We start from the raw sequence: 16,743 nt of genomic DNA on the forward strand, positions 1-16,743 counted from the left end.
TTTTCTGGTAGCATCTTTAGGATTCTCTATGTATACTATCATATCATCTGCAAACAGTGACAGCTTTACTTCTTCTTTTCCGATTTGGATTCCTTTTATTTCTTTTTCTTCTCTGGTTGCTGTGGCTAAAACTTCCAAAACTATTTTGAATAATAGTGGTGACAGTGGGCAAGCTTGTCTTTTTCCTGATCTTAGTGGAAATGGTTTCAGTTTTTCACCATCGAGGACCATGTTGGCTGTGGGATTGTCATATATGGCCTTTATTATGTTGAGGAAAGCTCCCTCTATGCCTACTTTCTGCAGGGCTTTTATCATAAATGGGTGTTGAATTTTGTTGAAAGCTTTTTCTGCATCTATTGAGATGATCATATGGTTTTTATTCTTCAATATGTTAATATGGTATATCACATTGATTGATTTGCATATATTGAAGAATCCTTGCATTCCTGGGATAAACCCCACTTGATCATGGTGTATGATCCTTTTAATGTGCTGTTGGATTCTGTTTGCTAGTGTTTTGTTGAGGATTTTTGCATCTATGTTCGTCAGTGATATTGGCCTGTAGTTTTCTTTCCCTATGACATCTTTGTCTGGTTTTGGTATCAGGGTGATGGTAGCCTCGTAGAAGGAGTTTGGGAGTGTTCGTCTCTCTGCTATATTTTGGAAGAGTTTGAGAAGGATAGGTGTTAGCTCTTCTCTAAAAGTTTGATAGAATTCCCCTATGAAGCCATCTGGTCCTGGGCTTTTGTTTGTTGGAAGAATTCTAATCACAGTTTCAATTTCTGTGCTTGTGACTGGTCTGTTTATATTTTCTATTTCTTTCTGGTTCAGTCTCGGAAGGTTGTGCTTTTCTAAGAATTTGTCTGTTTATTCCAGGTTGTCCATTTTATTGGCATATAGTTGCTTGTAGTAATCGCTCTTGATCCTTTGTATTTCTGCAGTGTCAGTTGTTACTTCTCTTTTTTCATTTCTAATTCTATTGAGTTGTGTCTTTTCCCTTTTTTTCTTGATGAGTGTGGCTAACGGTTTATCAATTTTGTTTATCTTCTCAAAGAACCAGCTTTTAGTTTTATTGATCTTTGCTATTGTTTCCTTCATTTCTTTTTCATTTATTTCTGACCTGATCTTTATGATTTCTTTCCTTCTGCTAACTTTGGGGTGTTTTTGTTCTTTCTGTAATTGCTTCAGGTGTAAGGTTAGGTTGTTTATTTGAGATGTTTCTTGTTTCTTAAGGTAGGACTGTATTGCTATAATCTTCCCTCTTAGGGAAGATTAGGTTTTGAGTCATTGTGTTTTCATTGTCATTTGTTTCTAGGTATTTTTTAATTTCCTCTTTGATTTCTTCAGTGATCTCTTGGTTATTTAGTAGTGTATTGTTTAGCCTCCATGTGTTTGTATTTTTTATAGTTTTTTTTCCCTGTGATTGATATCTAGTCTCATAGCGTTGTGGTCAGAAAAGATACTTGATGTGATTTCAATTTTCTTAAATTTACCAAGGCTTCATTTGTGACTCAAGATATGATCTATCCTGGAGAATGTTCCATGAACACTTGAGAAGAAAGTGTATTCTGTTGTTTTTGGATGGAATGTCCTATAAATATCAATTAAGTCCATCTTGTTTAATGTATCATTTAAAGCTTGTGTTTCCTTATTTATTTTCAATTTGGATGACCTGTCCATTGGTGAAAGTGGGGTGTTAAAGTCCCCCAGTATGATTGTGTTACTGTCAATTTCCCCTTTTATGACTGTTAGCATTTGCCTTATGTATTGAGGTGCTCCTATGTTGGGTGCATAAATATTTGCAATTGTTGTATCTTCTTCTTGGATTGATCCCTTGATCATTATGCAGTATCCTTCTTTGTCTCTTGTAATAGTGTTTGCTTTAAAGTCTATTTTCCCTGATATGAGTATTGCTACTCCAGCTTTCTTTTGATTTCCATTTGTATGGAGTATCTTTTTCCATCCCCTCACTTTCAGTCTGTATGTGTCCCTAGGTCTGAAGTGGGTCTCTTGTAGACAGCATATATATACGGATCTTGTTTTTGTATCCATTCAGCCAGTCAATGTCTTTTGGTTGGAGCATTTAATCCATTTACATTTAAGGTAATTATCAATATGCATGTTCCTATTACCACTTTCTTAATTGTTTTGGGTTTGTTATTGTAGGTCTTTTCCTTCTCTTGTGTTTCCTGCCTAGAGAAGTTCCTTTAGCATTTGTTGTAAAGCTGGTTTGGTGTTGCTGAATTCTCTTAGCTTTTGCTTGTCTGTAAAGGTTTTAATTTCTCCATTGAATCTGAATGAGATCCTTGCTGGGTAGAGTAAACTTGTTTGTAGGTTTTTCCCTTTCATCACTTTAAATATGTCCTGTCACTCCCTTCTGGCTTGCAGAGTTTCTGCTGAAAGATCAGCTGTTAACTTTATGGGGATTCCCTTGTATGTTATTCATTGTTTTTCCCTTGCTGCTTTTAATATTTTTTCTTTGTATTTAATTTTTGATAGTTTGATTAATATGTGTCTCGGCATGTTTCTCCTTGGATTTTCCTGCATGGGACTCTCTGTGCTTCCTGGACTTGATTAACTATTTCCTTTCCCATATTAGGGAAGTTTTCAACTATAATCTCTTCAAATATTTTCTCTGTCCCTTTCTTTTTCTATTCTTCTTCTGGGACCCCTATAATTCGAATGTTGGTTCATTTAATGTTGTCCCAGAGGTCTCTGAGACTGTCCTCAATTCTTTTCATTGTTTTTTCTTTATTCTTCTCTGCAGTAGGTATTTCCACTATTTTTTCTTCCAGGTCAGTTATCTGTTCTTCTGCCTCAGTTATTCTGCTATTGATTCCTTCTAGAGAATATTTAATTTCATTTATTGTGTTGTTCATCATTGTTTGTTTGCTCTTTAGTTCTTCTAGGTCCTCGTTAAACGTTTCTTTTAATTTCTCCATTCTATTTCCGAGATTTTGGATCACCTTTACTATCATTATTCTGAATTCTTTTTCAGGTAGATTGCCTATTTCCTTTTCATTTGTTTGGTCTGGTGGGTTTTTACCTTGCTCCTTCATCTGCTGTGTGTTTCTCTGTCTTCTCATTTTGCTTACCTTACTGTGTTTGGGGTCTCCTTTTCGCAGGCTGCAGGTTTGTAGTTCCCGTTGTTTTCGGTGTCTGCCCCCAGTGGCTTAGGTTGGTTCAGTGGGTTGTGTAGGCTTCCTGGTGGAGGGGACTAGTGCTTGTGTTCCAGTGGATGAGGTTGGATCTTGTCTTTCCGGTGGGCAGGTCCGTGTCTGGTGGTGTGTTTTGGGGTGTCTGTGACCTTATTATGATTTTAGGCAGCCTCTCTGCTAATGGGTGGGGTTGTGTTCCTGTCTTGCTATTTGTTTGGCATAGGGTGTCCAGCACTGTAGCTTGCTGGTCGTTGAGTGGAGTTGGGTCTTGGCATTGAGATGGAGATCTCTGGGAGATTTTCGCCTTTTGATATTATGTGGAGCTGGGCGGTCTCTGGTGGAGCAATGTCCTAAACTCAGCTCTCCCACCTCAGAAGCACAGGTCTGATGCCTGGCCAGAGCATTGTCATCCACATGGCTCAGAATAAAAGGGAGAAAAAAGGAAAGAAAGAAAGGAAAAAGTAAAATAAAGTTATTAAAATAAATAACAAAAAATAATTATTAAAAATTAAAAAAAATTTAAAGTAATAAAAAAAAAAAGAAAGAAGAGAGCAACCATACCAAAAAACAAATCCACCAATGACAGGAAGCGCTAAAAACTATATTAAAAAAAAAAAACAGACAGAAGCCTAGGACAAATGGTAAAAGCAAAGCTATACAGACAAAATCACACACAGAAGCATACACATACACACTCACAAAAAGAGAAAAAGGGAAAAAATATATATATATCATTGCTCCCGAAGTCCACCGCCTCAATTTCGGATGATTCGTTGTCTATTCAGGTATTTCACAGATGCAGGGTACATCAAGCTGATTGTGGAGATTTAATCTGCTGCTCCTGACGCTGCTGGGAGAGATTTCCCTTTCTCTTCTTTGTTCGCACAGCTCCCGGGGTTCAGCTTTGGATCTGGACCCGCCTCTGCGTGTAGGTCGCCTGAGGGCGTCTGTTCCCGCCCAGACAGGACGGGGTTAAAGAAGCAGCTGATTCGCGGGCTCTGGCTCACTCAGGCTGGGGGGTAGGGTGGGGTACGGATGCGGGGCGAGCCTGCGGCAGCAGAGGCCAGCATGACGTTGCACCAGCCTGAGGCGGCCGTGTGTTCTCCTGGGGAAGTTGTCCCTGGATCACGGGACCCTGGCAGTGGCGGGCTGCACAGGCTCCCGGGAGGGCAGGTGTGGATAGTGACCTGTGCTTGCACACAGGCTTCTTGGTGGCGGCAGCAGCAGCCTTAGCGTCTCATGCCCGTCTCTGGGGTCCGCGCTGATAGCCGCGGCTTGCGCCCGTCTCTGGAGCTCCTTTAAGCGGTGCTCTGAATCCCCTCTCCTCGCGCACCAGGAAACAAAGAGGGAAGAAAAAGTCTCTTGCCTCTTTGGCAGCTCCAGACTTTTTCCCGGACTCCCCCCACCCCCCGCCGCGGCTAGCTGTGGTGCACTAGCCTCCTTCAGGCTGTGTTCACGCCGCCAACCCCAGTCCTCTCCCTGCGATCTGACCTCTGAAGCCCGAGCCTCAGCTCCCAGCCCCCGCCCGCCCCGGCGGGTGAGCAGACAAGCCTCTCGGGCTGGTGAGTGCTGGTCGGCACCGATCCTCTGTGCGGGAACCTCTCCGCTTTGCCCTCCACACCCCTGTGGCTGCGCTCTCCTCCGTGGCTCCGAAGCTCCCCCCTCCGCCACCCGCAGTCTCCGCCCACGAAGGGGCTTCCTAGTGTGTGGAAACCTTTCCTCCTTCATAGCTCCCTCCCACTGGTGCAGGTCCCGTCCCTATTCTTTTGTCTCTGTTTTTTCTCTTTTCTTTTGCCCTACCCAGGTACGTGGGGAGTTTCTTGCCTTTTGGGAAGCCTGAGGTCTTCTGCCAGCGTTCAGTAGGTGTTCTGTAGGCGTTGTTCCACATGTAGATGTATTTCTGATGTATCTGTGGGGAGGAAGGTGATCTCCACGTCTTACTCTTCTGCCATCTTGAAGCTCCTCCCCTGTCTCTCTTAAATCTTGATGATTAATATTCCATTTAGACTTGGAATCACAGAACAGGAAGGAAATCTTGAGAACTCAAGGACAATCTCATTTTATTGAAGCAAACTTTTTAAATTGAAGTATAGTTGACTTACAATATTACATTAGCTTCAGGTGTATAACATAGTAATTACAAAGACAATACACATACAGAAGAATACAAAAATCATAAGTGTACATTCAACCCATTTTCACATAGTGAATACCTGTTTAACTAACCACCCAGGTCAAGAAAGGGAAAAATACACCTAAGTGCTCCTCATGGCCCCTTTCACTCTCTAACCTCCTTCAGCTATAGCCACTCTCCGGACTTCTAACACAATATTTTTGTTGCTTTGCCTGGCATTAAAATTTAAACAACTGCAGTCATGCATTGTGTATCCTCCTGGTTTCTTTTGTTCAGCATTATATTTGCAAGACTCATATATACTGTTATATGTAATTGTAATTTGTCCATAGGCATTGCTATCCTCCAGGGTCAGAAAACTGTGGCCCATGAGCCAAATATGACCAACCATTTGTTTCTGTAAATAAAGGTTTATTGAAACACAGCCACATTTTCTACTGCTGCTTTCATGCTACAAAGGCAGTGTTAAGAAGTTGGGACAGAGATCATATCACTCACAAAGCTCCAAATATTTAATATCTGGCCCTTTACAGAAGTTTTCCATCTCTGTTATATAGTATTTCATTGAATATATATACCACAATTTATTTATCCATTCTGCTGATAAGCATTTCAGTAATTTCCACACTGAGGCACTACAATTAGTGCTGTTAACATTTTGGTAAATATATTTTTCCTTAAGATATATTAAGTATTTCTGTCTAGCATTAAACTAATAGGGGAATTGCTGGGCTGCATAAACATGCTCAACTTTAGTAGATATTGCCAGTTTTCCAAAGTGCCAATCTCTTCATTTTAATAAATAAGAAAGCTGATGTGGATATCGAAAAGATATCTGCACTCCCATGTTTGTTGCAACATCACTCACAATAGCCAAGATATGAAAGCAACCTAGGTGTCCATCAGTGGATGAAGGAATAAAGAAAAAAACACAGGCAGTACATTATTTGACATCAGTCTTAGCAATATTTTTTGGATATGTCTCCTCAGGCAAGGGAGACTAAAAGGTACAAACTTCCAGTTACAAAATAAATGAGTCACAGGTATGAAATGTACAGTGTGAAGAATACAGTCAATAATAATATAATATTTTTGTATGGTGACAGATGGTAAGTAGACTTATTGCAGTGATCATTTTGTAATGTACAGAAATATCAAATCACTATGTTGTGCCTCAGGAACTAACATAGGGTTGTAGTCAATTATATTTCTAAAACAAACAAACAAACAAACAAATTCATAGAAAAACAGATGAGATTTGCAGTTACCAGAAGTGGGGAGTAGGGAGAGGGGGAAGTTGTCAAAAGGTACAAACTTTCAGTTATAAGATAAATAAGTACTAGGGATTTAATACACAATATGATAAATATAATTAACACTGCTGTTTGTTATATATGAAACTTGTTAAGAGTGGGGATCCCAAAATTTCTCATCAGAAGGAAAATTTTTTTTCTTTTATTTTGTGTCTACATGAGATGATCGATGTTCACTAAACTCATTGTGGTCATCATTTCATGATGTATGTAAGTCAAATCAGTACGCTGTACACCTTAAACTTATACAGTGCTGTATGTCAACTATATCTCAATAAAACTGGAAAGAAAATAAATAAAATAAGATACCATTTATGGCCTACCAGAAAAAAATGTGATACACACACACACACACTCAACGGAATATTATTAAGCCATGAGAAAGAGGGAAATTTTGCCATTTATGACAATATGGATGAACCTTGAGGGCATTATGCTGAGTGAGATTAAGTCAGACAGAGAAAGACAAATACTGTATGATATCATATGTGGAATCTGAAAAAGCTGAACTTGAAGAAACAGAGAGAAGAATGGTGGTTACCAGGGGCTGGGGGCGGGGGCAGTGGTGGAGGAATTCGGGAGATGTTGTTTAAGGGCACAAACTTGCAACTAGTAGATAAATAAGTTCTGGAGATCTAATACACAACAGAGTGATTATCGTCCACAAAAAAGAAACGATAATTATGTGACATGATAGAGGTGTTAGCTAATGCTATGGGGTAATCGTATTGCAATACATATGTAACAAAGCAGCATGTTGTACACCTTAAACTTACACAATGTTATGTGTCAATTATAGCTCAATTTTTTAAAATAATAAATTTATTTTAAAAATAGAAGAAAGGAAACGGATGCCCGAAAATGCTAGGTTGTATCATAGTGATGAATTAGAGAAAACTATATTTGGCTTTGGAAAATTTGTTTTAAAGTCAAGCAAAACCTCAGAGGAAAGTGTTGAGTTAAACTGAGTTAAATTCTACATTTCTGGGAACAGAGTGAAATCATTTGTTCAGAAAAAGCGTTTCTTGATCTCAACAATAGACAGTGCATTTTATAAGAATCTGAAAAAAGAAAAAATTAGGAATAAAGCTCTGCTTATTGTCCTTACCTTAGAATAAATGCAACCGTCAGTTCCGAACACCCACTTCTGAGAATCATCTCCTTTATGTCTGTAATGAAAATGTAATTTAGAGATTGACGACTCTTCTCTACACTGAAACGTTTTGTAGGTTTCGAGTAGAAGTATCATTTTCCACACAGCCTGGCAGGAAGACCACACATACTCTAAGGATTCTACCATTCTACTACCATCACTGCTACCTCAGCAGCTAAAGCCTTTCCTAAGACAACTAAATTCTTTGGTACCCAAAGTGCTGTTGGGGTGTGTGAGTGTGCGTGCGCGTGTGTATGTGTATAACCAATGGCAACAGTGATTAAGAGTTTTAGAGAATAAATAGGATCAATAAGCATATTCTAGAAATTTCCATCCCCAAAAATGATCCTTTGTGAGACAGAAAGAAGGGGGCTTAATAAAATATAAGGTTTAAGAGGATGGGATGGGAAAAGACACCATGGAAAATTAGGATCCTCAGGCACCTGTTTCTGAAACAGCCAGGAAATTTTATTAAGGAATATCAGATTTTCTGAGCTAAGTCTGAGTAAGAAAGAAAAACTAAAATGTGATGAAACTAATCATGACTAAATTAACTAATCATGTATTCATTAATATTTAGAAACCTTACAAAGAGAGGACAAATGAATTAAATTAAGTGTAATGGGATGTTAAACAAGACTTTTCCTACTGCCTCTGAGATTTGACAGAAGCATAAGTGGTTGAGAATAAGAGGTGTCAGGTAATGCTCTATTCTAAAGCAAGGGGCTGTATGATCTGGGCAGAACACGCAAAGGCAGCAGTCCAAAAGTGGTTCATTCCACATTAGCCTTTCACCTACACCCAAGTTATATAAGAAAACGTGAAAAACTCTTGGGCATGTTGGGATGGGTGCTTAATAATAATGGTCTCCAGGCCCCTCTCCTGTGGGATTTTGATTCTGAAGGTCTGAACCCTCAGAAATCTACATTAGCAGGTATTGCAAGTGATTCCAATCATAAGAATTCTGGGGAATTTGGATGTTTGTGGTCTATGTAAGACATCTGCAATTCATAATATAGTGATGCTAATGGTCAAAATCTGTAAAATTCTGAATTTTGTCTTTTAATTGGATTATAGTGTTAGCTTGAGGATAAAATGATTAGACAAACATAAATTATGTCAGTTTCAGTTTTGATTTTCTGAATTTGCAGCACCTTTTCTCAAAGATTAATACAACAGGAGAGATGTCTACCAGATTGGCAACAGTGTGAGGGCAGAGATCACATGTATCCTTAGAGCTGAGCACAGTGACAAGTATATGATAGGAGATAAAGATATCTTTGAATAATAGAAATGTGATCTGCAAAAAAAACCGAATCAATATGCTGTTCACTTGAAACTAACACAATATTGTAAATCAGCCGTACTTCAATTAAGAGAAATGTGAATAAGATGTCAAAATGTTATCACTCTAAAAATTAATAATAAGGCCATCATGAAAAATGTTTTGAATTTAATATATAACAGTTTAGGGGATTTAAAAGATCTTCTTAGAGATAGCTGAAGAACATAAATTATACCTTGGTTAAGAAAATCAATAATACTGAAAGAAATACATATATCCTAGCATTTCTTAAGTTTTAGCACAGCTTAAATTCTGTTCAAGCATATATTTTCCTAAGAAATTTTACTAACAACATGTAGTTTTATATTATCTATAAGCCCTTTGAGCTTACTAGTAATTTTCCCAATCAGGAGTCTATATATATCCATAAATGTCACCTTTTAATTTTACTTAAGCTATAAAAAACAAATCTCAGTTGTGGTGCAGGATGAGAAATATATCATTCTAGTGTATAATAACTTCTTTAAAAAATAAAATTCCTACAAACAAAAGTGCATCTGTTTATTTTTCAAGACATTTTCTATATAAAGAAATCAGATTTAATATGCAACATTGCTCATATGGGACTGAATTAGAGAATGATATCATAGAATTTCCTCTTCTTGGTCAGCAAGTGCCAAACTGAAAAGATTTTTTATAAAGAAACAAAAACAAAAGTTTTTTTAAAAATCCATAACAATATCAATAATGAGAGGAGGGAAAAAAGAAGCAGTATTCTATCCAAGAATCAAAGTCATAAAGATCACAGCATGTGCTGAACTAAGGTTGAGAGGCCTAAGTTCTGATCCTGGATCTGACATTAACTAGATATGTGACCTTTCATAGGCCACTTAGTCTGTAGTGGCTGTGGAATTTCTTGTAATAATAATGATATTGTCATTATCATCATCATCATCATAATCACAACCACCACCACCAATACCAAAACTACTACTATAGTATTAAAGAGGGCTTTGGAGTAGATGTTCTTTGGAGTCCTTCCTTCTCTGAAAGCATATGACTTCCAAAACTATTTGGTCACTCTCATTTTACAGGTGAGGAAACTGCCTGGGAAGTTTGCTCATATAACCCCACTGAGCATGCATGTACATTATAGTATTCCTTTCAGAAATCTATAAAACATGTGTGTGTGTGTACACATATTTTTTTCCTTTAAAATATTCCATTTATCAGATGGTATGAGCAAGAAGGCAGCCCATCCCCACAGTTCAGTTTGGGGGAAATTTCATAGGCTAATGCTTATCGTTTCCCAGTTAACTGTAAGGAAGACCATCGTCATGCTTCACAATTACAAATCTATTTTCCCAGGCGGCTTCATATGGCTCTGGTGTCTTCCAATGCTACCTGGACCAAAAGTAGGATCTATAGAGAAAGTTGAAAGGGATTTCCCCGCCATGATTATTAACAGGGTAAGAGTAGAGAAAAGAAATTTCATTAATCAATCCACACATTGTGAAATTACACATGGACAATTTTCTATTTGATGTTGACATTTCTAATTGTGTTAGCCATATGTCTGAATATTACTTAAAAGTCCAATGCATGGTAAACAGTTCTTTCTACATTATGTACTTGCTAGAGTCTGTCACTCTAATCCAACTCTTAGCCTCCTAAACTTTAAAAACTGAAAAAGGAGATGATTTTCAATCTCTGATTACCTGGTGATGTGCTATCAGTTTACTTGCCTGTCTTTCCATCTTGGCATCTAGCATTACACAGCTACTCTTGTTGGCTGTATTTAATGGTGTCCTTAAAGCAATGTTTGTTTAGCCTAGTCTAGATTAATGTTGGCCAGTTATCATTTAATTTCCAGTAAGACCTAAATGGGAAAAAAGTAAATTCAAAAACCCATAACTGAAAGATTAACATTGAAATAAGGAAGACAACAAAGATTACCAGACAGGTAATAGAGATAAACGAAGCAGGCCAGAGCTAACATGAGGGTTGCTACTAGGAATGGTGGAGAATATAGCAAACTGGAGGGTATGTGTTCCATCCAAAGGCGGAATCTGTTCCTGTATTTTTGGTGTCATGAGAGAATGAAAGTTCAGTGTTGCACATTCTGATTTTTTCAAGAAAGGCCAGTAGTATGTAACTTTTGTGTGTGAAATCTCCCTATTTCTATAAGCTCATAACTAGTTAAAAATATTACAATAATGTGCAGATCAAACAAAGTCTACGGGTCCCTAGTTTTTACTCTCTATAATCAAAACTCTGTGTGTAGATGGATGTGTGTGTGTGTGTATTGCTTCAATTACCAATAGTTTATGAATTTAACACTAAAGGCTAGATCCTACAATCCACATTCTTTAAAAATGAAGCAAAATCAAGATTAAATGATGGCCTAAAAAAATGTTTGATTCAATTGGTTTATCTAATTGATGTCCCAAATATCTTTTAGAAAGAAGCATCTTTGACTTTGAGGTTTATGATTTTTACAATTTTTATGATTTTGAGATCAATTGATAATGACATTGATTTGTCTTTCATTCACTCATGGTCAGATACACATCACAGAAAAAATATTAGAAAGACAAATATGTGCAAGCACTTGCTGTATTGAATAAGGATAAGATGAGTGACACCAAATGAGACATAACTGAACTAATGAGGCATGATATGTTTACAATATTCTTTGTGAGTTGTCAGGTTGCTACTTTAAGTGCTAGTTCTATTATTTTTAGCATATAAAAGGCAATGTCTTAATTCATAGCTTTTGTTAAAATCACATTATACTACTTGGGAGAACAGGAAAAAATTTTGTCTCTAAAAGTTGCTGTCACACAAGGATATTTATTGTTATATAATGAAATATGGTTGTATTTTAAAAAAAAAATAAACCACACAGGCACTTCAGATGCTCTGGAAAAGATAAACATATTCAAAAGTATACACCCAGAGGTGAGTGAGCTCTAAAAATCCTGACCCTTAGATTTTGTTTCTCAGATAAAGGCAAGTTGCATCAATACAAAGGCAAATAGTCCTCATTTGTGTAGGTAGGGATCCTCCTTTTTTCCTGCCCATCTTAGCTTCCTCCTTCTCCTCCTTGCTCTCTTCTTTCTTTCCTTTCTAAATTAAACCAAATCTTTTCTTGTAAATAGAGATTTTTCAAGTTAAACTTACTACAGTTTTGTGGGGTTTTTTTTAATCATCTTTTTCCTTTCCCAAGCTCTCTTCTCTACAGGCAACAAGGACATTGAGTTTGTGGCTTCAGTCCCACCCAATTCCATGACAATCCTGGCCAGACTAGGAAGTAACCTCAGGGACCTATCACCAGAACAGCACTAGCTTCAGTATCCAGTGAGCCCAGGGAGAACCCTGGGCATGAAGAACATGTTCATCAAGCTACATGTAACCTTTCCAAACACCTGCCATTTTTACCTAGACTACTGACCACACTGAGTAGTCTTCCCTCACCATTTCCCTCTAAAATAACCACTTACTTATTCCTTACCCATCATTTCGATTTTTGTTTGTTTATTTCCTCAGGTTTTTTATTTTTTTTGTACTTTCTAAAAACAACTTTATTGAGAAGTAACTGACAATATTATAAAATATTATACAATTGACAGGCACATATTTAAAGTGTAAAATTTGCTAAGTTTTGAAACATGTCTACACATGTTAAAGCATCACAACAATCAAGATAATGAACGTACATCCATATCCATCACCCCCCAAAGTTTCCGTGTGACCCTTTGTAATCACCGTCCTCCTGTCCCTCCCCACCTTCCTATCTCCAGGCAAACATGGATCTTCTTCCTAGATTAGTTAGCACTTTCTAAAGTTTTATAGAAATGGAATCAAACAATATATATGCTTTACGGGTTTGTTCCTTTCCCTTAATATAATTATTTTGAGATTCACGCACATTGTTGTGTGAATCAAGAGTTAGCTCCTTTTTATTGCTAAGTAATATTTTCTATATGATACACCATAATTTATCTATTCACCTATGATGGACATTTTGGTTGTTTCCAGTTTTTACTTTTGGCTTTAGAAATAAAGCTGCTATAAACACCCATGTACAAGTCTTCATAAGGACACATGCTTTCATATCCCTTGAATAAATTTCTCAGAGTGGCCGGGCAATAAGGTACAGACATGTATATACCTGTATATATATGTGTGTGTGTGTGTGTGTGTGTGTGTGTCTATATATATATATATATATAGATAGATAGATATAGATATAGATACACACCTGTATATATATATATGCATATTATATATATACACACCTATACGTGTATATTTTAGGAAAGTATCAATTGTTTTCCAAAGTTACTGAACCATTTATATTTCTACCAACAACGTAGAAACCATGTACCAATTATGAGAATTACAGTTATTCCACATCTTCACCAGCACTCAGTATGGTCAGCATTTTAAACACTGGACCTTCTATTACATATGTAGTGGTACTGCATTTTAGGTGTATTTTGCATTCCCCTAATGATTAGCATCTTTTCATAAGCCAACCGTATATTTACCTTGTTACAGTATTTGTCCAAATCATTTATCTGCCCATGTTTTCTTGAGTTGTGTGTATTTTTCAAAAATATATTATTTGAAAATATTTCTCCTTGTGTGTAGCTTGTCTTGTCATTCTCTTAACAATGTCTTTCAAAGAGCAGAAAGTCTTAATTTTAATGAAGTCCAATTTATCAATTTATATTTTTGTGGATCATGCTTTTGATGTTATATCTAAGAAAGTTTGACTAATACAAGACAAATATTTTCTCCTATGTTTTTGTCTAAAATATTCAGTTTTAGGTTTTACATGTTAAACCTATAATCCATTTTGAGTTAATTACTGTTTATCGTATAACATACGGATCAAAGGGTTTTTTTGCATATGTATACCCAATTGTTCCATCACTGTTTGTCAAAAAAAAATCCTTTCTCCACTGAATTTCTCTTGCAATTTCATCAAAAATCAATTGACCATATATGTGTGGATCTATTTCTGGGTGATCTATTCTGTTCTATTGATCTAATTGTCTACTTTGGTACCAACAGCACACCATTTTTCACAGCTATCATTTTATAATAAGTCGAGGTCAGGTCATTTTTTTCTTCTTTTTCAAAATTGTTTTGCCTATTTTAGGTCCTTTGCATTTCTATATGGATTTTAAAATCAGCTTGATAGCTTTTATAAAAGAACATGCTGGGCTTTTTATTGAGATTGCATTAAATTTATAGATCAATTTGAGGAGAATGGACATTATAACTATGTAGTCTTTCAGTCCATGAACACAGTATACCCCTGCATCTATTTAGGTCTTCTTTAATTTTACTCAGCAATGTTTTGTAGTTTTCAATACCTAAGTCTTGTACATATTTTATCTGATTCATATTTAAGTATTTCATACTTTTGATGTTATTGTAATTGGTATTTTAAAATTTCAATTTCTAAAATTGTTGCTAGTACACAGGAATACAAGCAATATATATATTGATTTCAAGCTCTCACACGCGCTAAACTCATTTATTAATTCTAGAAATTTTTTGTTGGTTACATAGGATATTCTACATAGATAATCACATCATTTGAAAATAAAGACAGTTTCACTTCTTCAATTCGTATCAGACGTCTTTTATTTCTTTTCCTTTTCTTGTTATACTGGCTAAAGGCTTCCACGCAATGCTGAATAGGTGAGAATGGACAAATTTGTCTTGTTCCTGGCTTTAGGAGGAACCATTTGCTCTTTCATCATTAAGTACGATGTTAGATGTAGGTTTTTCATAGATAACCTTTGTCATACTGACAAAGTTCCCTTCTATTCAGCTTTCTGAAAGTTTTCATTAGGAGGGGATGCTGACTTTTGTTAAAAAATTTTTCTATATCAATTTGATGTTCATGATTTTTTCCTTTGGTGATTTACACTGATTGATTTTCAAATGTTAAATCAACTTAACTTTCCTGGGGTAAGCCCAACTTGGTCATGATATATTATCTTTTTTATATATTATTGTGTTCAATTTGTTAAAATGTTAAGAATTTTTTGCATTTATGTTCACGAGGGATATTGGTCTATGATTTTCTTTTCCTGTAATGTCTTTTTGCCTGTTTTTTGTTATCAGAGTAATGCTGCCTCACAGAATGAGCTGGGAAGTATTCCATCTTCTTCTATTTTCTGTGTGAGAATATGGAGAACATTATTTTTTCCTAAACTGTTTGGTCGAATTCCCCAGTGAAGTTAGCGAAACCATCTGGACCTGAGGTTTTCTTTGTGGGAAGGTTTTCAACTAAAAATGTAATTTCTTTAAGAGACATAGGACTATTCAGTTACCTATGTCTTCTTGAGTAGACATTGGTAGTTTGTGCCCTTTAAGGAATTGGTCCTTATTACCTCAGTTGGCAAATTTATTGGAACATCTTTGTTCAGAATATTCCCTTATTATTCCTTTAATAACTCTGTGATATCAAGCTCTCTCATTCCTGATACTGGTAATTTGTGTCCTTTGACTTTATTCCCTGAACAGTCTGGCTAGAGGTTTATCAGTTTCTTTGACCTTTAAAACAAAAACAAAAACAAAAACAAAAACCCAGCTTTTGGTTTTGTTGATTTTTCTCTTTTTTCCTGTTTTCTATTTCATTGCTTTCCACTCGAACTTTTACTATTTTCTGTCTTCTGGTTACTTTGAGTTTGATTTGCTGTTCGTACTCTCGTTTCCTAAAATGGAAGCTGAGGTCATTGATTTGATATCATTCTTCTTTTTTTACATATGCATTTATATAAATTTCCTTCTAAGAACTTCTTCAGTAGCATCCCACAGTTTTTAATATGTGTGTTTTCATTTTCATTCAGTTCAAAATACTTGCTAATTCCCATTTTGATGTCTTCTTTGCTCCATGGGTTATTTAGAAATGTGTTACTTTTGTCCAAATATTTGGGGGTTTTCCAGAAAGCTATCTGCTATTTTTTTATTGAAGTATAGTTGATTTACAATGTTGTGTTAACTTCTGCTGTACAGCAAAGTGATTCAGTTATACATATATACATTCTTTTTTATGTTCTTTTCCATTATGGTTTATCACAGGATATTAAATACAGTTCCCTGTGCTACACAGTAGGACCTTGTTGTGAAAGCTATCTGCTATGGATTTCTAATATAACTCCATTATGGCCAGAGAGCATGTTTATAATACTTAAATTCTGTTAATGTACTGAGACTTGTTTTATAGCTAGAATAAAGTCCATTCTGTTTAATATACTGTTACTTTAAATAAATATATCTTCTGCTGTTATTGAGTGCATTCTTCTATAAGTATCAACTAGGTCAAGTTGATTGATAGCGTTGTTCTAGTCTTCTGTATCCTTACAGATTTCTCCTCACTTGTTCTATTAATTATTGAAATAGGATATTGTTATCACTGACTATAGTTGTAGATTTTTCTCTTTTTCACTGCAGTTCTATCGGCCTTCACTTCATGTATTTTGAAGCTGTTATGAGGTGAACAAACATATAGGATTGCTAAGTCTTCTTGATGAACTAATCCCTTAATCATTATGAAATGACCCTCTTTATCCCTGGAATATTCTTTGCACTGAAGTCTACTTTGTCTGATATTAATTTAGCCATTCTGGCTTTCTTTGGATTAGTTTTATCATTGCATACATTTTCCATGCATT

General features: G+C 36.2%; 1 protein-coding gene across 5 annotated transcripts in view; it reads right to left on the bottom strand.

Moving 5' to 3' along the window:
• DCDC1 (doublecortin domain containing 1) overlaps positions 1 to 16,743 on the bottom strand; it is a 476,122-nt gene that overhangs the window by 193,655 nt on the left and 265,724 nt on the right. For all 5 annotated transcript variants that reach the window (XM_068555102.1, XM_068555097.1, XM_068555098.1 and 2 more), the window contains one exon: positions 7,714 to 7,774. In XM_068555102.1, the coding sequence (XP_068411203.1) occupies positions 7,714 to 7,774 (61 nt within the window). The remainder of the gene's footprint in view (positions 1 to 7,713; positions 7,775 to 16,743) is intronic.

This window comes from Eschrichtius robustus, chromosome 11 (genome assembly GCF_028021215.1).
Source record: "Eschrichtius robustus isolate mEscRob2 chromosome 11, mEscRob2.pri, whole genome shotgun sequence".
Classification (NCBI taxonomy): Eukaryota; Metazoa; Chordata; class Mammalia; order Artiodactyla; family Eschrichtiidae; genus Eschrichtius; species Eschrichtius robustus.